This window comes from Argentina anserina, chromosome 4, assembly GCF_933775445.1.
Source record: "Argentina anserina chromosome 4, drPotAnse1.1, whole genome shotgun sequence".
Lineage (NCBI taxonomy): Eukaryota > Viridiplantae > Streptophyta > Magnoliopsida > Rosales > Rosaceae > Argentina > Argentina anserina.
The window spans coordinates 10,592,681-10,608,351 of NC_065875.1; the positions used below are offsets into that span (position 1 = coordinate 10,592,681).

The 15,671-nt window shown below is 38.1% G+C and overlaps 1 protein-coding gene across 2 annotated transcripts in view; it reads left to right on the plus strand.

Annotated features, from left to right (window-relative positions):
* LOC126791427 (biotin synthase, mitochondrial) overlaps positions 1-15,671 on the plus strand; it is a 36,683-nt gene that overhangs the window by 1,858 nt on the left and 19,154 nt on the right. The window contains exons 5-6 of one of the 2 annotated variants that reach the window (XM_050517881.1): positions 345-484; positions 1,585-2,145. In XM_050517881.1, coding sequence (XP_050373838.1) covers positions 345-484; positions 1,585-1,893 — 449 coding nt within the window. In that variant the 3' untranslated portion in view covers positions 1,894-2,145. Of the gene's footprint in view, positions 1-344; positions 485-1,584; positions 2,146-15,671 lie in introns of those variants that run through there. The other variant, XM_050517880.1, reaches the window with a different exon arrangement.

Below are 15,671 nucleotides of genomic sequence, written 5' to 3' on the forward strand. Positions count from 1 at the left end.
CTGTAGAAGTCCATGTTTTTCTACTTTACGCATGTGTAGATTGTATATTTGTCTAAGTTTTAGTAGATGGTACTTATAAAAAGAATCTCATGCAAACATTTTTGATGTAATCCTACAAAGCATTTACAAGTTTATAAAATTTTAAGCATACAAAGTATAATATGGCCAACTGTAGTAAAGTATCATGCCATTTCAGTTCCAATCCTATTGTAATCACAATCATCTGTGTTGCCCTAAGTATTCTCAAGAAATTTTAATCTTCTTTAGGTTGTCATCATCATTTTCGAGTTTTGTGCTGAAGTAGATGATAATATGTAATCGTGTATCGTCTTATTTTCGAACAGGAGGAATAATAGGGCTCGGAGAAGCAGAGGAGGATCGAGTTGGTTTGTTGCACACATTAGCAACACTTCCATCCCACCCAGAAAGTGTTCCCATAAATGCGCTGATTAGTGTGAAAGGGACTCCTCTTCAAGATCAAAAGGTTGGTGTACAAGTTTTTAACTGTAAACTTTTAGAAATATAGATTGTAGCAGTAGATGTGTGTGCTAAATGGAGCTGTTTGCGTATTTGTCATTGAAGGTCTTTTTATTAGTGGGCGTTTAACCCTCTATCAAGGTTAAACTTAGAAGCTGGTTTGGATATATTTAGCCTATATTGGGAATGATTATTCTTATTATCTAGTTTAGAGATGGCCGGTGGGAAAGAAGGAAAAACTGATTGAATCTTTCTAGTATCCCCACTCTGACTAAAAACTGAAGAAGACATTCAATGTGAACTACTAATTCTTACCTCACTCCGTTAGGGCAACTCCAACAATAAGTCCTATTTGGGGGTGCTATATCCACTATTGTTAAAATATAATTAAAGTATAATGTTTATAAATATTATATTACAAATCTATTAATTCAATTTAAAATTTAACTCTAGATTCTCCTAGTTGTGGCTTCAGTCCAATTGGCCTAATTGCCTTTTGAATGGGTGTGCTGAATGAAAACTTCACCACTAAATGAAGTAAAAATAGTCATTTTAATTTTATCATAATATTTGGTGTGAGGAATTGAGAAACAATGGTATGGTATTTGTAGACGTTCATCAAAATCTGCTTCAATTTGTCTGTTGTGGGTGATCATTAACAACTACGAGAAGCACCATCAATTTTAAATATGAGAAAATCTCAACCATTGGATATATGCACGTCCTTGAACCCCAAAGCTAAAGGAGCGCGCGTTTTCTTGTCCTCCCATGTCAGCGTGTCATTATACTTCGAGTCCCTGGCCCAGCTCAACTGATGCGGGTCTAACTCATTGTTCCAGTCTAGGTCTTGAATTTTGCTCAAGAGCAGGACTCAGAATAGCTCCAGGTCTTATAATTAGGCCATGACCCAATTATAACCGTTACAGAGTTCCTTCCCTTAGTTGGGAAATACTTGAGGTTGTAAATAAAATGTGTTTTGTATGTTCATTAAAATTATTTTAGCAAATGTTCCTTTCTTTCAAACTTCTAGAGCCATCCATCAGTGTGGAATGGGTATTTCAAGACTTTAGCAGGTTACTGAATTTATGTTGCTCCATATTTGTGCAGCCAGTTGAAATATGGGAGATGATACGCATGATTGCCACAGCACGTATAGTTATGCCAAAAGCAATGGTCAGACTGTCAGCTGGCAGAGTTCGTTTCTCAATGCCTGAACAGGCATTGTGTTTTCTTGCTGGGGCAAATTCAATATTTACTGGTGAAAAACTATTGACCACACCTAACAATGATTTTGATGCCGATCAAGTTATGTTCAAGGTGCTTGGATTAACTCCAAAACCTCCCAGTTTCTCTGATGAACCAGCAAAGGCATCTGAGGTAGCAGCTTGTGAGGATGCTGTTTCTGTTTCAGCCTGAAATCATTTTCAAAGAGGTGTGATTATCCCTGTCTTCTTCTGTTGTTATAAATGTTACAATTAAATATTAAAATTTGTGGTTGGGAGAGGGGACACGGAGTTTAGGGTTCCTGGTTTGGGTTGTCCTATACGCGAGTTCATTTTTCTATGTAAAACTTTACCGCGGTTCTTATAGATTCATTAGCTTCCTCCTTGTAACACCAATTTAACTTTCATTGTGGTTGTCTTAATGTTTCTGTTTCTTTTTGTTTTGGTTTTCCTTTTTTTTTTGGGCATGACTGTTTCTACTTTATAGTTTAGATGTGTTTGTTTATATTTTCTACTAGGGCTGGATTGGTTGGTATACCAGTCTTAATTTTCCAATACCATATACCAACCAATATATATTTGGTATGAAAAATCCACAATTTAGACCAACCAATAACGTTGGTATACCAATTAAGTGGTACGGTTGGTACTCGGTTAGTACGGTTGGTAATGGGCTTGTACCAACATATTTAAGGCCCAAAAATTGAAAGGCCTAATCCAAATAAGTAATAACAAATAAGTGAAATAACAATACAATTTCAAAGTCTTATATAATTTCAACCAAATTACCAAATACAAAGTCATAAATAGAAAGTCAAAGTCCAAATAGTCAAACTGTTAAAGTACTTATGAATTCTCAAAACAATTGAAAAAATAAATGATAGGTTTAAATGCGATATATGTTGACATGTTGTAAGCAGTGATGGTGCTACTGATAGGTCTAAGTATTTGTACTTGGGAATTCGATTGAATCGATTCATTTATAATTAAATAAAGAAATTGAAGACGAGAAAAAATGTGTACTTGAGAAAGAAACTCAGAGATATTAGATTAAGGTTAGTAGATTTATACGGTTTGGATTTATTTTTCAATAAATCTACGGTTGAAATTTAAAAATATATATATATTTTTTTAATTAAATAATTTAATATAATATAAGTTAGTAGGTACGATGTACCATGATATATGGAAAATCTATACCACTTACCTACCATATTTTTAATGTTGGTACGGTATATTGTACCATATACCGTATACCGAGTATTTGGTATACCAACATATTTGGTACGGTTGGTATATGAATTGGTTGGGATGGTTTTATATACCATTGCCACCCCTATTTTCTACGATGGAATCTAAATATAATTAATTATTATATTTGATGGAGAGTCAATTATAGTTCATATTACATGATCGACTTCTTTTTAACAAACTTAAACCAAATTTACCATTATACCACATAATTACAAATTCAAACCTATCATGCATTTTAATTCGACCAATTACATATTTTTTAGACATCAATACAATTAGAGTCTTAGGGGATTATCTAATCATGCAAGATTTTAATTAACATTTAGATTGACTTAGGGCCTAATCTAAATTTGCATGCAATCGAATTCAATAACACTTAGAGTAGAAATCAAACAAGATTACATTTAAGCACCAAATCTTTGTTGGAGACATGTTTCATGTGTGGCGTCACCCACCATGGTTTCACATGCAAATTTCCAGAATTTTTACCACTTTTAATTAACAAAAACCGAACCTACTTTGGGCATGATTCAATTTGTGTCAATATGGTTGATGAATCTAGCACTCAAACACAATCTTAGGGACTGCATCCAATCACTAAATTCATATGCACATATCTGAAAATTATCTAAAAGTATGAGAAAGATGATTAGAACACAACAATAGAAATACAAACTCAATAATTATAGGAAACCATCAATTCGGCAAAGATCCAAAAATCTAATAAAACAATCTGAAAATTTCGAATCTAAATACAAAACAATAATCTCACACAAACATCATATTACAATCTTTATAGACAAAGTATTGTAGAAAATCAAAAACAAACAAACTCATGAAGAAGAGTTGCGAGAATCACACGTTGTAGGAACCTTAAAGGTGTGTCTTCAATTGTGACTTCAGTGGAGATGGAATTGGTATATGGGGGAGAACGGCTTGTTGTTTTGGTGAAGGATGTTTGAGGTAGTATTTTAGTAGAGTTTTGGCTCTTGAATGCAAATGAGAAGTGATGATTTTTCTTTGTAAATGATGTGCTATTTATAAAAGAGTTTTGGCTCCTTGAATATTATAGCTTGGACTTTTTCTCCTCAATTTCTTTCACTTATTTTTGTCATTGGTGGGTGCAATCTCCTTTGATAAATTCATTTTTTTTCTCTTTTTTAGGTGTCTCATTCTTTCTCTTTTGCATTATCTCATTTTATTCTCTTCTTTTTTCTTTCAATTTCTCACTTATTTTTGTCATTGGTGCGTGCAATCTCCTTTGATAAATTCATTCTTTTTCTCCTTTTTAGGTGTCTCATTCTTTCTCTTTTGCATTCTCTTTTTATTCTATTCCTTTTTCTTTCTTTCTCTCTTTTTCTTTTACTTATTTTTGTCATTGGTGGGTGCAATCTCCTTTGATAAATTCCTTCTTTTTCTCTTTTTTAGATGTCTCATTCTTTCTTTATTTTCCTCATTTGCTTGACTTTTCCTCTATTTTTTTTCATTGTACAATCTGAAAATAATAAAAGACAAGATAATTCATATAAAAAGATCAAGTAAGGTACTAGAATAGGAGAGTAAGATTAGGAAAGTTACGGAATAAAAGTTTAAGTTCAAGTAAGATTTTCTCAAATGGTACGTTTTCTAGTCTAAAAATGATTCCTAGTGCAAGAAGGACTCTCAAAATATCGCCAATGCGACTAAAACGTAGAAAGATGAAGACTCTTAATCCAACTAGGTTTCCTAGTCATACAAGGATTCCTACTCAAACTAGGACTCTAGACCAATTCTGCATTTTTAACTCATGTAAGCACAAAAATACATCTAATACCGACTAAGACTCTTACTATGACTCAATAGTACAACAATAATGGATAAGTAAAGTACAAATAGAGGTAAAAACATGTTAAGAACGTCGCACAAAGTGCTCATATTAGTGATAGTTGAAGAAATGTTTTGAATGAAAAAAGAACGATACAAGACAAGTCAGGATTTAGCGAACATGTTTACGCTTTGTTTTTTTAGTCATAAGGTACACATTTTATTCATAGATTACTTTGTCTTATATTTAGGTATACTGTCATCAAATCTTTAGATTAGAACACTAATAAATCACACAATTATGTGAGGTACCTAAACCGATCTACCTTTTGACAATGTATTGAAATAAGCTCAAAGGAATATATAACTTTGCTATATAGGAGAAATAGGTAACTTACCTATATAGTAAAAATAGATAACTTACCAATTTAATATAGTAAAACATAACATACCTATATGAATGACAAAAGTCTTTTACAAAGGAGAGATTTTAAATACTTGGTTTGACCCGATATATCGCCATTTGACTTGATTTTTCGGGTTGACCGATATAATAGACCAATAAACAACTTATCGTATCATTTTCTTAATATTGAGGATATATCGAGCATATTGAGATTTTTAGAACGTTGTATATACATACTCCATCCTATCTTGTTTCATTGTAAACTACAGGATATATAACAAAAAATGACTCGCTATCTTGACCATGTTAGTTTGACCTTATTCAGTAATTTTATTATTTAATTACAGACACATTTAGTGTGCATAAACATTAAGAGAACTATAATACAACATATGATGGCATCATACATCCATAATACAACATTGCTGTTTTAAATTATTTAATTTAATTTTCACCTAGATGTCAATTGTCACAACTATACAATGAGTAAGACCTAAAACAATAGGTGGAAATAGATGAACTATGGTTTTCCTGCTCGTGTTCTTCAATTCCATTATTTTAGGTCCAACAAATGTGGTACTGTATATAAGGAAGTCATAGTGGGAGTTGGTTACTTGACTCTTCCTCAAAACGTGGCCTTCGATCATTCTCGTAAATCATGGGGATTCCATTTCTTTTGAACTTCTTTGTTAAGAAAAAATGCCGCAAAAAATTATGATTTTCCATTTACCCTTTATGTATGAAATTTCTAAATTTAAATAACTATAGAGAGCCAGGGTAATTATGAAAAATATAGGTTGACGGTTCCATAAGAATTGTCTGCTTAATTAATAGTGATGTCACGTGCACTAAACCCGGCCCCTACGTACGTATAAGAAATATCTCTATACATTCCCCGGGAGTATGCCCAGAAAGTACCATTCAAAACCAGTACCGTGGCGGCGTGTCCTGTTGATCATCTGTACCGTGGTCGTAGCGCTTGCCAGGATTTGCTCCCCGAACAGCATTGTGCCCCGTCTTCCGCCGTTAGATCGGCTTCTTTGTATAGTCTTGATTGGCCTATGTGGCTTAACATCCTTGACCTGTTGACCATCATGATGATATCATTCACCTCAGGGTTTTCTTGGTCTTGTGCTACTTGTTGTTTCAGCTCTCCAGACGAGTGTCATCCCACACAAACCCTGAAGAGCCTTGCCTTCTGAAAGACATCGAAGATCTTTGCAGACCAGCCATAAGCCCATAACCTCTCTCTCTCTCTCTCTCTCTCTCTCTCTCTCTCTCTCTCTCTCTCTCGATCGAGATATCTATAGTTCTGAATATATATGAGTATGTTGATTCTATGAGACTATGAGAGAAACTTTGTTGGTGCGTACGTATATATAGAGAGCTGGAGAAAACAAAGGTGGATAACCCACAGGTTTTGGTAACAGAAAGAGTCAGAAAATCAAACTGCAGCTCCGGTCAATAAAAATTGTTTACTGTTAACTTGTATGATAAGGTTGTAGCCTTGTAGGCTGGATAATCAATATTATGATACTACTATATGTTTATCATTTTCAATAACTTGAGTACGTAATACTATAAGTATGAACGATGGAATTTCTTCTTCTGTCCACGGCTGCTGACCTGGTGATCGAAGGGCATCGTCGACGTCAGGCTAGCCGCTTGGTTTATGATGCCTCTATCTCCATCAATTACTTATTTTAGGCTAGGGGTTTCCTGCTTACTTCCAATGATTCGATCAGAGACTTTGGATTCGTACGTTGTTTCCTTCATGCATGGTGTATTACTTCCTCATCAATTCATATGTGATTTAATTCCTTAGCTACAAAGAAGTTTCAATATTAACTCGTAGATAATGATATTTTGGTCTCAAGTTGGAATAAAAGAAATATGTAACCTACAATGAATTTGTGAGGCCCTATACTGTGTGTGTATATGAATTGTAAAAAGATGACCACATGGTAAAGCTGTAAGCTACAAAAATGTAGTGCATATAATGAACTTATATTACACTATCTTGCTTGAATTACATACAACAATCATCTCTATTTATACATGTATAAAGATTGCTCCACTCCTCTTGGTGCTCCACTCCTCTTGGTGCTCCATTATCATGGTGCTCCACTATCATGGTGCTCCAATACCGTTAGTGCTCATACTCCCCCTCAAGTTGGCGCATACATATCAACCATGCCCAACGTGCCAAGTGAGTCATAAATTTTTTTTTAGATATTCCTTTTGTGAGCATATCGGCAAGTTGCTCTTCTGTAGGAACAAAAGGAAAACTAATAATCTTCGCATCTAGTTTTTCCTTTATAAAGTGACGATCAACCTCCACATGTTTTGTACGATCATGTTGCACAGGATTCTGTGAAATATCAATAGCTGCTTTGTTGTCACAGTACAGCTGCATCGCACATTTAGGCTTAATACCCAAATCTTGTAGCAAGTTTCTAAGCCATAACAATTCACATACCCCCTGAGCCATACCTCTGTACTCTGCTTCAGCACTAGATCGAGCTACCACCTTTTGTTTCTTACTCTTCCAAGTAACAAGATTACCCCCAACAAAGGTAAAGTACCCTGATGTGGATCTCCGATCTGTAATATTTCCAGCCCAATCTGCATCTGTGAAACCACAAACCTCAAAGATATTTTTGTGTTTAGAAAACATTACTCCTCTTCCTGGGGCTGACTTCAAGTACCTCAAAATCCTTACAACAACATCCATGTGGTCTACGCTGGGATTATGCATGAACTGACTCACTACACTTACTGCATATGTAACATCTGGTCTGGTATGTGATAAATAAATCAGACGTCCAACTAGCCTCTGGTACCGAGTTTTTTCAGTCGGTACTTGATCTGGATACTCTGCTAACCGATGGTTTTGCTCAATAGGTGTATCAATGGGAGTGCAATCCAGCATACCGGTCTCTGTTAGTAGATCAAGGATGTACTTCCTCTGACACAGATAAATACCATCACTTCCCCGGGCTACCTCAATGCCCAAGAAGTACTTGAGTGTACCTAAGTCTTTCATTTCAAATTCTGTGGCTAGTTGTTTCTGTAATCTATCCACCTCAACAGTATCATTTCCAGTAACTACCATATCATCAACATATATAATTAAGGCTGTTACCTTCCCTTGCTGATGTCTGAGAAATAGTGTGTGGTCTGAATTACTCTGTATGTAGCCAATTCTCCTCATGAATTGTGAGAATCTTCCAAACCAGGCACGAGGTGACTGTTTAAGACCATACAAAGATTTTCTCAATCTGCATACATAGTTACTTGGAGAAGCGGCCGCATATCCCGGCGGAAGATCCATGTACACTTCTTCTGTAAGTTCTCCATGAAGGAACGCATTTTTAACATCAAACTGTCTGAGTGGCCAGTTTAAGTTAGCAGCACAAGAGAGCAATACCCGAATAGTGTTCATCTTTGCAACAGGTGCAAATGTCTCATCATAGTCTATGCCATATGTCTGGGTGAACCCTTTTGCTACTAGGCGTGCTTTATACCGGCTCACTGACCCATCTGGATTATGTTTTACTGTAAACACCCAACAACATCCCACAGTCTTCTTGCCATGTGGTGGTGATACAAGCTCCCAAGTATTGTTCTTTTGTAATGCTTCCATCTCTTCCTCCATTGCTTTTCTCCATTTTGGATCTCTCAATGCATCCTGCACTTTGTTAGGTACTGATACAGTAGATATTTGATTCACAAATGATTCATATGACTTAGACAATCTTTTGGTAGACATAAAGTTTGCCACATGATACTTAGCTTTCGCCTGAAGGGTATGTTCATATTTTTTTGTTGGCTGACCCCGAGTAGACCTATTTGGCAAGACATATTGTCTACTATTAGTATCACTAGTATTAGTCCCAATAGAATGACTAACCTCGTATGAGTGATCTTCCGTACCATGAGAGTTTTGGTCAGTAGTATGAGGGGCAGTTATGTTGTCATCTTCTGGTGCTTGAATCGCTGGAGTGACTATATCGGAATCACTCGGTGGCGCTTGTATAACGGACATATCGGTAATCTCAATTGGTCCGGTCATCATATCTACTGGCTTATTTGTCTCCCCCTCTCCATGATACAGCTCTTCGAAGTATGAATTCTCCCCTGAAGAGTAGTATCGGAAGAGGGAAAATAACTCATATCTTCAAAGAAAGTGACATCCATAGTGACATAGTACTTCTTGGTAGGTGGATGATAGCACCGGTACCCTTTCTGATGTCCTCCATACCCAACAAACACACATTTAACGGCCCGAGCATCTAACTTAGATCTCTGATGTTTTGGAAGATGGACAAAAACAACACAACCGAAAACACGGGCAGGAAGATTATGAAAAGAAGGTAAGGAGATATGAGATGCAAGTACCTCATATGGAACTTTTCCCTGAAGAACACGAGAGGGAAGACGATTAATGAGGTGGGCAGAAGTGAGGACAGCATCACCCCAAAGGTATTTGGGCATATGGGCACTAAAAAGAATACACCGAGCCATGTCAAGTAAATGACGATTTTTCCTTTCAGAAACTCCATTCTGCTCAGGGGTATAAGGACACGCTGTTTGATGAACAATCCCATGTGTGTTAAGGAACTCCCGAAAAACATGATTCACATATTCCCCCCCATTATCAGAACGAAGAATTCGAACTGTGGCATTATATTGTGTTTTAACAGTAGCATAGAAAGTTTGGAAAGCGGGAAAAACTTCATTTTTTTGTTTTGAGGAGAACAATCCATGAAAGACGGGTGCAATCATCAATAAATGACACATAATATCGCATCCCGGACACAGTAGTTTCTTGGGAGGGTCCCCAAACATCAGAATGAATTAACTCGAAAGGAAGAAGATGTTTATTAGAAGTACTACGGGAATAAGTAGATCGATGACTCTTACCCAAAACACATGTCTCACAATGTAAAAGGGACTCATCCACACTAAGAAACAAAGTAGGCATAAATGATTTCATAACACTAAAAGAGGGATGCCCTAAGCGACGATGCCATAACCAAACTTCACTTAGCTTGTCAGAAGTGGAGATTAAAGCGGTCCGAGATGGTGCCCCTGGTTTCGCCCCCGCATATGTCTGATCCAAGTGAAACAACCGGCCTCTCAGATACCCCCGACCAATTAACTCTCCGGTGAGAAGATCCTGAAAAATCACATACATAGGAAAAAAAGTCACAGAGCACTTAGCGTCAGCGTTTAATTGGGGAACAGAGATCAAGTGATGAGATAAGGCAGGAACATATAGCACATTTTGAAGCTCTATTGTGGGAGTAATACGAACCGACCCTTTTCCTAATACGGGAAATGCCTCACCATTAGCATTAGTAACATAGGGTACTGGTGGAGGAGACAATACGGTAAAATAAGATTTGTCATAAGTCATATGATCAGACGCACCCGAATCAATAATCCAAGTATCAAAACCAACAAAGTGAGAAATATTTAAAGCCATACCAATTTTTCCACGACCAGCTATGGAGGCAGTAGGGTTTGCTCCGCCTGCGGTATGATGATCGTGTCCAACCACACCATAGATATCGGGTTCCTGGACGAGTTGAATAGCTGCTTTCGCCTTGGGATGATAATGGGGCCTCTTCGGCCGAAGATGTGGATACAGCTTCCAACAAGTTGCGCGAGCATGGTTAGTATCATGACAATAAGAACAAGGAGGGCGTGACTGATTCCCGAAACCTGGTGGTGGTCCTCGTTGAAGTGGAGATGAAGTGGCCTGCTGAAGAGGTGGTACGGAAGATCTAGCACGGATAGTAAGGCTGAAAACTTCAACTTGTGCCTGATGAAGGCTTTCCTGGTGAGATTCATCCTTACGGATATATGTGAAAGCTGTAATTAAGCTAGGAGGTTCGGTTTGGCGAAGCAATTCCCCTTTCGCACTGTTATGTTTAGTATCAAGACCTTTCAGGAAATGGTGAACTCGCTCAAGCTCCTTCTCACGTTGGTACCAAACAATATCCTCCTGATGTTTGATCAGGCAAGGATGTTTCATATCAATCTCAGCCCAAATATTTCTTAGTTTGGTGAAATATTGCGCCACCGATTGCCCATCCTGTTACATCGCCAAGGCGGTGCACATTAACTCATGAACCTGTATGAAATCAGAGTCATTAGTATATAAGCCTTCAAGTGTCAGCCATATTGCCTGCGCAGTGTCACATGCCTCCACCAGATCAATTATCTCGTCATTCATAGCTTTCCACAAGACGGACATCACAAGACCATCATCATCGTCCCACTTAGTGTAGGCAATAATATCATCTTTGCTAGGAGCATGAGTGGCTCCGGTTACATGCCCCATCTTGTGCATACCTCGAAGATGAGCCGCCATAAGTCTCTTCCATTTACGGAAATTAGTTCCATTAAGTTTAGTACCCCCAAAGGACCCACTGTCAGAACTCTTGACAGATACTTCAAATTTCGGAACATCAGCTTCGTCTCCAGAACCCATTGAAAGAAATGAATTAAAAAAAATCAGGAATTATACAGCGAAAGTACCAAAAAAAGGATATAAATCGGTCTTGGGTGCACGTGCACTGTCAGTGAACCTACACTGACACAAGACAACCAATTCTGGGCTGGGTTGGAACCGGATGCGGGCCGGGTCAAAAGAATGCAGTTTCAGAGACGACGATTTTCAGCGGCGGAGCTTGGGAGCTTGCGGCGTCGCTGTTCTACTCGCAGTGGTGCGACGTGCTTGAGGCGATCGTCGAGCTCTGGGAGGCGAAGTCGGAAGTGAATACAAGCGGTCGAAACCCGACGGATGAGAGTATCAGATCGGCGAGGAGAGCTTGAAGGCACTGTTCGCCAGGTGAATCAAGCAGTGGATCGTCGGCGGCGAGGTGCAGCGGAGTCTGGCGAGGAGGTAGCGAGTCCGCCGGAACGTGATGTCGCGATTCCGGGTATATGTGGGGGAGAAGCTTGCCGGGTCGGGTATGTCACGGCCAGGGTAAGTTCCGAGCTGGGAAAGGAGGTGCGTCTTCTTGGCCGAGTCCCTGTGTATCACCCTGGACGTGGATCTCAAGGAGGTCGTCAGCTCCGGTGGATGATTTTTTTTCTTGAGGAGCTGAAAAAACAGAAGCTCCGAGCTAGCTGCCGGAGAAAGGAAAGGAAAGGAAAAATTCCTAGAAAAACAGAGCAAGATGCTCTGATACCAAATGAACTTATATTACACTATCTTGCTTGAATTACATACAACAATCCTCTCTATTTATACATGTATAAAGATTGCTCCACTCCTCTTGGTGCTCCACTATCATGGTGCTCCACTATCATGGTGCTCCAATACCGTTAGTGCTCATACATATCAAATGTAATTAATCAGAAATTAACGTAGCCGTGTTTTAGTCTTGAGGCTTGACTCATGAAATTGAAATATATGGTAAACGTGTATGATCACCGTATGTACGTGTTTTTCAAACATGGCAACTCCATCTTGCAATTCTGAAATCAAACTGTCCTCGACTTATTGAAGACTTACTTGGAAGTTGGAACAAACATCATGGAAGCTAGCATTCTCTCGGGCTCTCGGCGGCTTTGGATTTCCTAGCTTTCATCAATGGGATCAATAGCAACATAGCATGCATGTTTTCGATCGATATCATGCCATTGCTCATTATTTGAAGTGAGCAACTCTGCTAGCTGATGAAATTGAATGCTCTAAAGCACCTTATCAATTGTCTCTGAGGTTCCAATTTCTGCAAACTTTGCAAGAACTGAAATATCTGCTTGGATCACTGGGTCGTCACAGCAAGTCTACCACGTACAACAAATATACATGCAATGCTTTGGTATGCCTTTCGAAGCAAAACAAATAAAATATAATTATATACACATATATACACATATACCCTTTTCAGATGCTAATCTATCATTACAAATGAAAGATCACAAACTGTATTTGCAAGTATTTCCACAGTTCGAACTTTATACATGCACACCTGCTCATTGCCTCATTCATTAGTTCATTACGAAGTTGAAGAAGAACTATCCATTAGTTAAAAAAAAATCCATTGCATAGTGGGGCACATGTCGCAATTTTTTAGCGGCAACAAGAGTGGAACCCAAACAGACGTTACGTCGAAGCCGTTACTTTCCGAATTCAAACACGAATAAAGTTCAGCTTCATTCTAATTCAATTCAATTTTGAGTTCTTAGCTTGGCTCTCTCTCTCTCTCTCTCTCTCTCTCTCTCTCTCTCAAATTCAAATTCAAATTTGGGTATTCTAAAGCCGCTCCGGTGCGGCCAACCGCTGCCATCGTTCGCCCCAACAAGGTAAGACCGTCAAACTTCCCCTTTCTTTCTCTGCTGTTTGATTCTTCTCGATTGGGTAATCGTTTTACAATTAAATCGAATCTCACAGTAACTACATCAGACTCTTTTAGATTTCATATGTAGGGTTTTGATTATGTCTTTCCTTGATTCATTTTCAGATACATGCACGGCGCCGGCGGGTTTCTGATGGTGGGTTTCTGATGGTCAATGGTTCGCCTATTGATCATCATTTATGGGATTTAATCTCGATGAGAAACCCAGTAATCTGAGATAGAGAAAGAGTGACATGCATGAAATTTCAATACAAATGATTGGTGCTCCCTCTTTAATTGGGGTTTGAGGAACCATGTTTGATTGGGTTTCATGCTGCCCAGACCCGAATTCGAAAGATTTGATCTTTCATCAGTCCCATATACTATTGTTACAAAGTGACAATTTCGTCAGAGTTGCCTTTTGTCCTATCGGAATTGTTTCGGAAAGATAGGTCGGAATTGGTCCCTAAGGTTGCCTATGATATCTATAGCATTCTGCAAACATGTTGTCATACTCGGAATTTTCACCACTCAAGTGGTTTTTTGCCCAACTTGAGATAGGTTTTCAACTACCAACTTGTTGGTGTTGTAGTTCAAAGGAAAGACTGAACTTGTTTCTTGTCGGTTTATATTGATATAATTGTTGACTGTTGGTTTATATTGATTAAATTGTTGCCACTCGAGTGATTTTTTGCCCAACTTGAGGTGGGAGCAAACAAGCCGTTGAGGTAATACTGTAATAGTGCAAGGGATACCACTTAAGTTTGTTGCCTTGTAAGTTTATGTTGATATGATTGTTGCCCCTTGAGTGATTTTTGCCCAGCCTAAGGGGTCAACCAAAGCCTCATCGTTGCTTCTTAAGGAAAGGTTAGACAAATGCTTATTTGATAGTGATGGGAGGGTGCATTGTCCACAAGAACAACTGTTTCATCTCTCAAGGATATCCAGAGACCATTGTCCTCTTCTGATAATCTCTTAACTCAGGTACTTTGCAAAGTCAAATTTGTTTCTCAATTTTATGCTATTTGGATGCCTTATATATGATACTTGCAAAATGACAATGAATATGTTTATGTGAAACCTGAGTAAAGAGATTGATCCGATGGTGCATGAATACCGGTCTATATGCTTGTATGGAAAGTTTGGCTGTGAATGTTCTTTGTCAGTTGCTTCATAAAATGCCTCAAGGGAATAAAAACTCTTGAATATCCCTCTAAGGGTGTTGAATAAAGCATTTTGTTGTTTGGATAATTGCGGATGTAGAGTACTAAAATATATATGTCTCCCCCTTATCACAAAGTTTGTAAACTTCTATGTTCCTGGCCATGGATCTTGGAACTTGTTTGATGCCATGCTTGAAAGAGATATGTCCCTTTGGAACACCTTAATCAGGGTTTATGCAGGGAGACCTTGTCTTGAAGCCATAGCATTGCACAAAAAAAAATGATGCAGTGTGGTTTTCCACCCTATAATCATACTTTTCCCTTTTTCGTTCGATCTTCTGCAGTGAAATCGGCTTTTAAGATAAGAGATAGAATTATAAATGGTTTTAGTTCTGATGTATTGGTTCAGAGCTCCTTGGTGAGTATTCATGCACATAATTCTCACAGTAACTATGTTTCCTCTTTTAGATTTCATATCTAGGGTTTTGATCATGTTTTTCCTTGATTTAATTTCAGATACATGCATGGCGGCAGTGGGTTTCGGATGTTGGGTTTCAGATGATCAATGGTTTACCAATTGATCAATATTCTGTGATTTTAATCTCAGTTAGACCTTCAATTTGTCTCGATAAATATACATGGTATGGTGAAAATCTCAGTAGTCTGAGATAGAGAGAGACTTGCGTGAAATTTCAATTCTCTTTCATTGGGGTTGAGGAACCATGTTTGATTGGATTTCATGTTGTCCAGACCCAAATTCGATGGATTTCTTCTTTCATCTGTTCCCTAGTTATTGTTACAAATTGACAATTCTGTCACAGTTGCCTTTTGTCCCATCGGATTTAATACACTTGTTTCGGAAAGTTAAGTCGGAAATTGTCCCTAAGGTTGCCTATGATATATATAGCATTCTGCAAACATGTTGCCCTACCCGGAAATTCCCCACTCAAATGATTTGTTGGCCAACTTGAGATGGGTTTTCAACTAA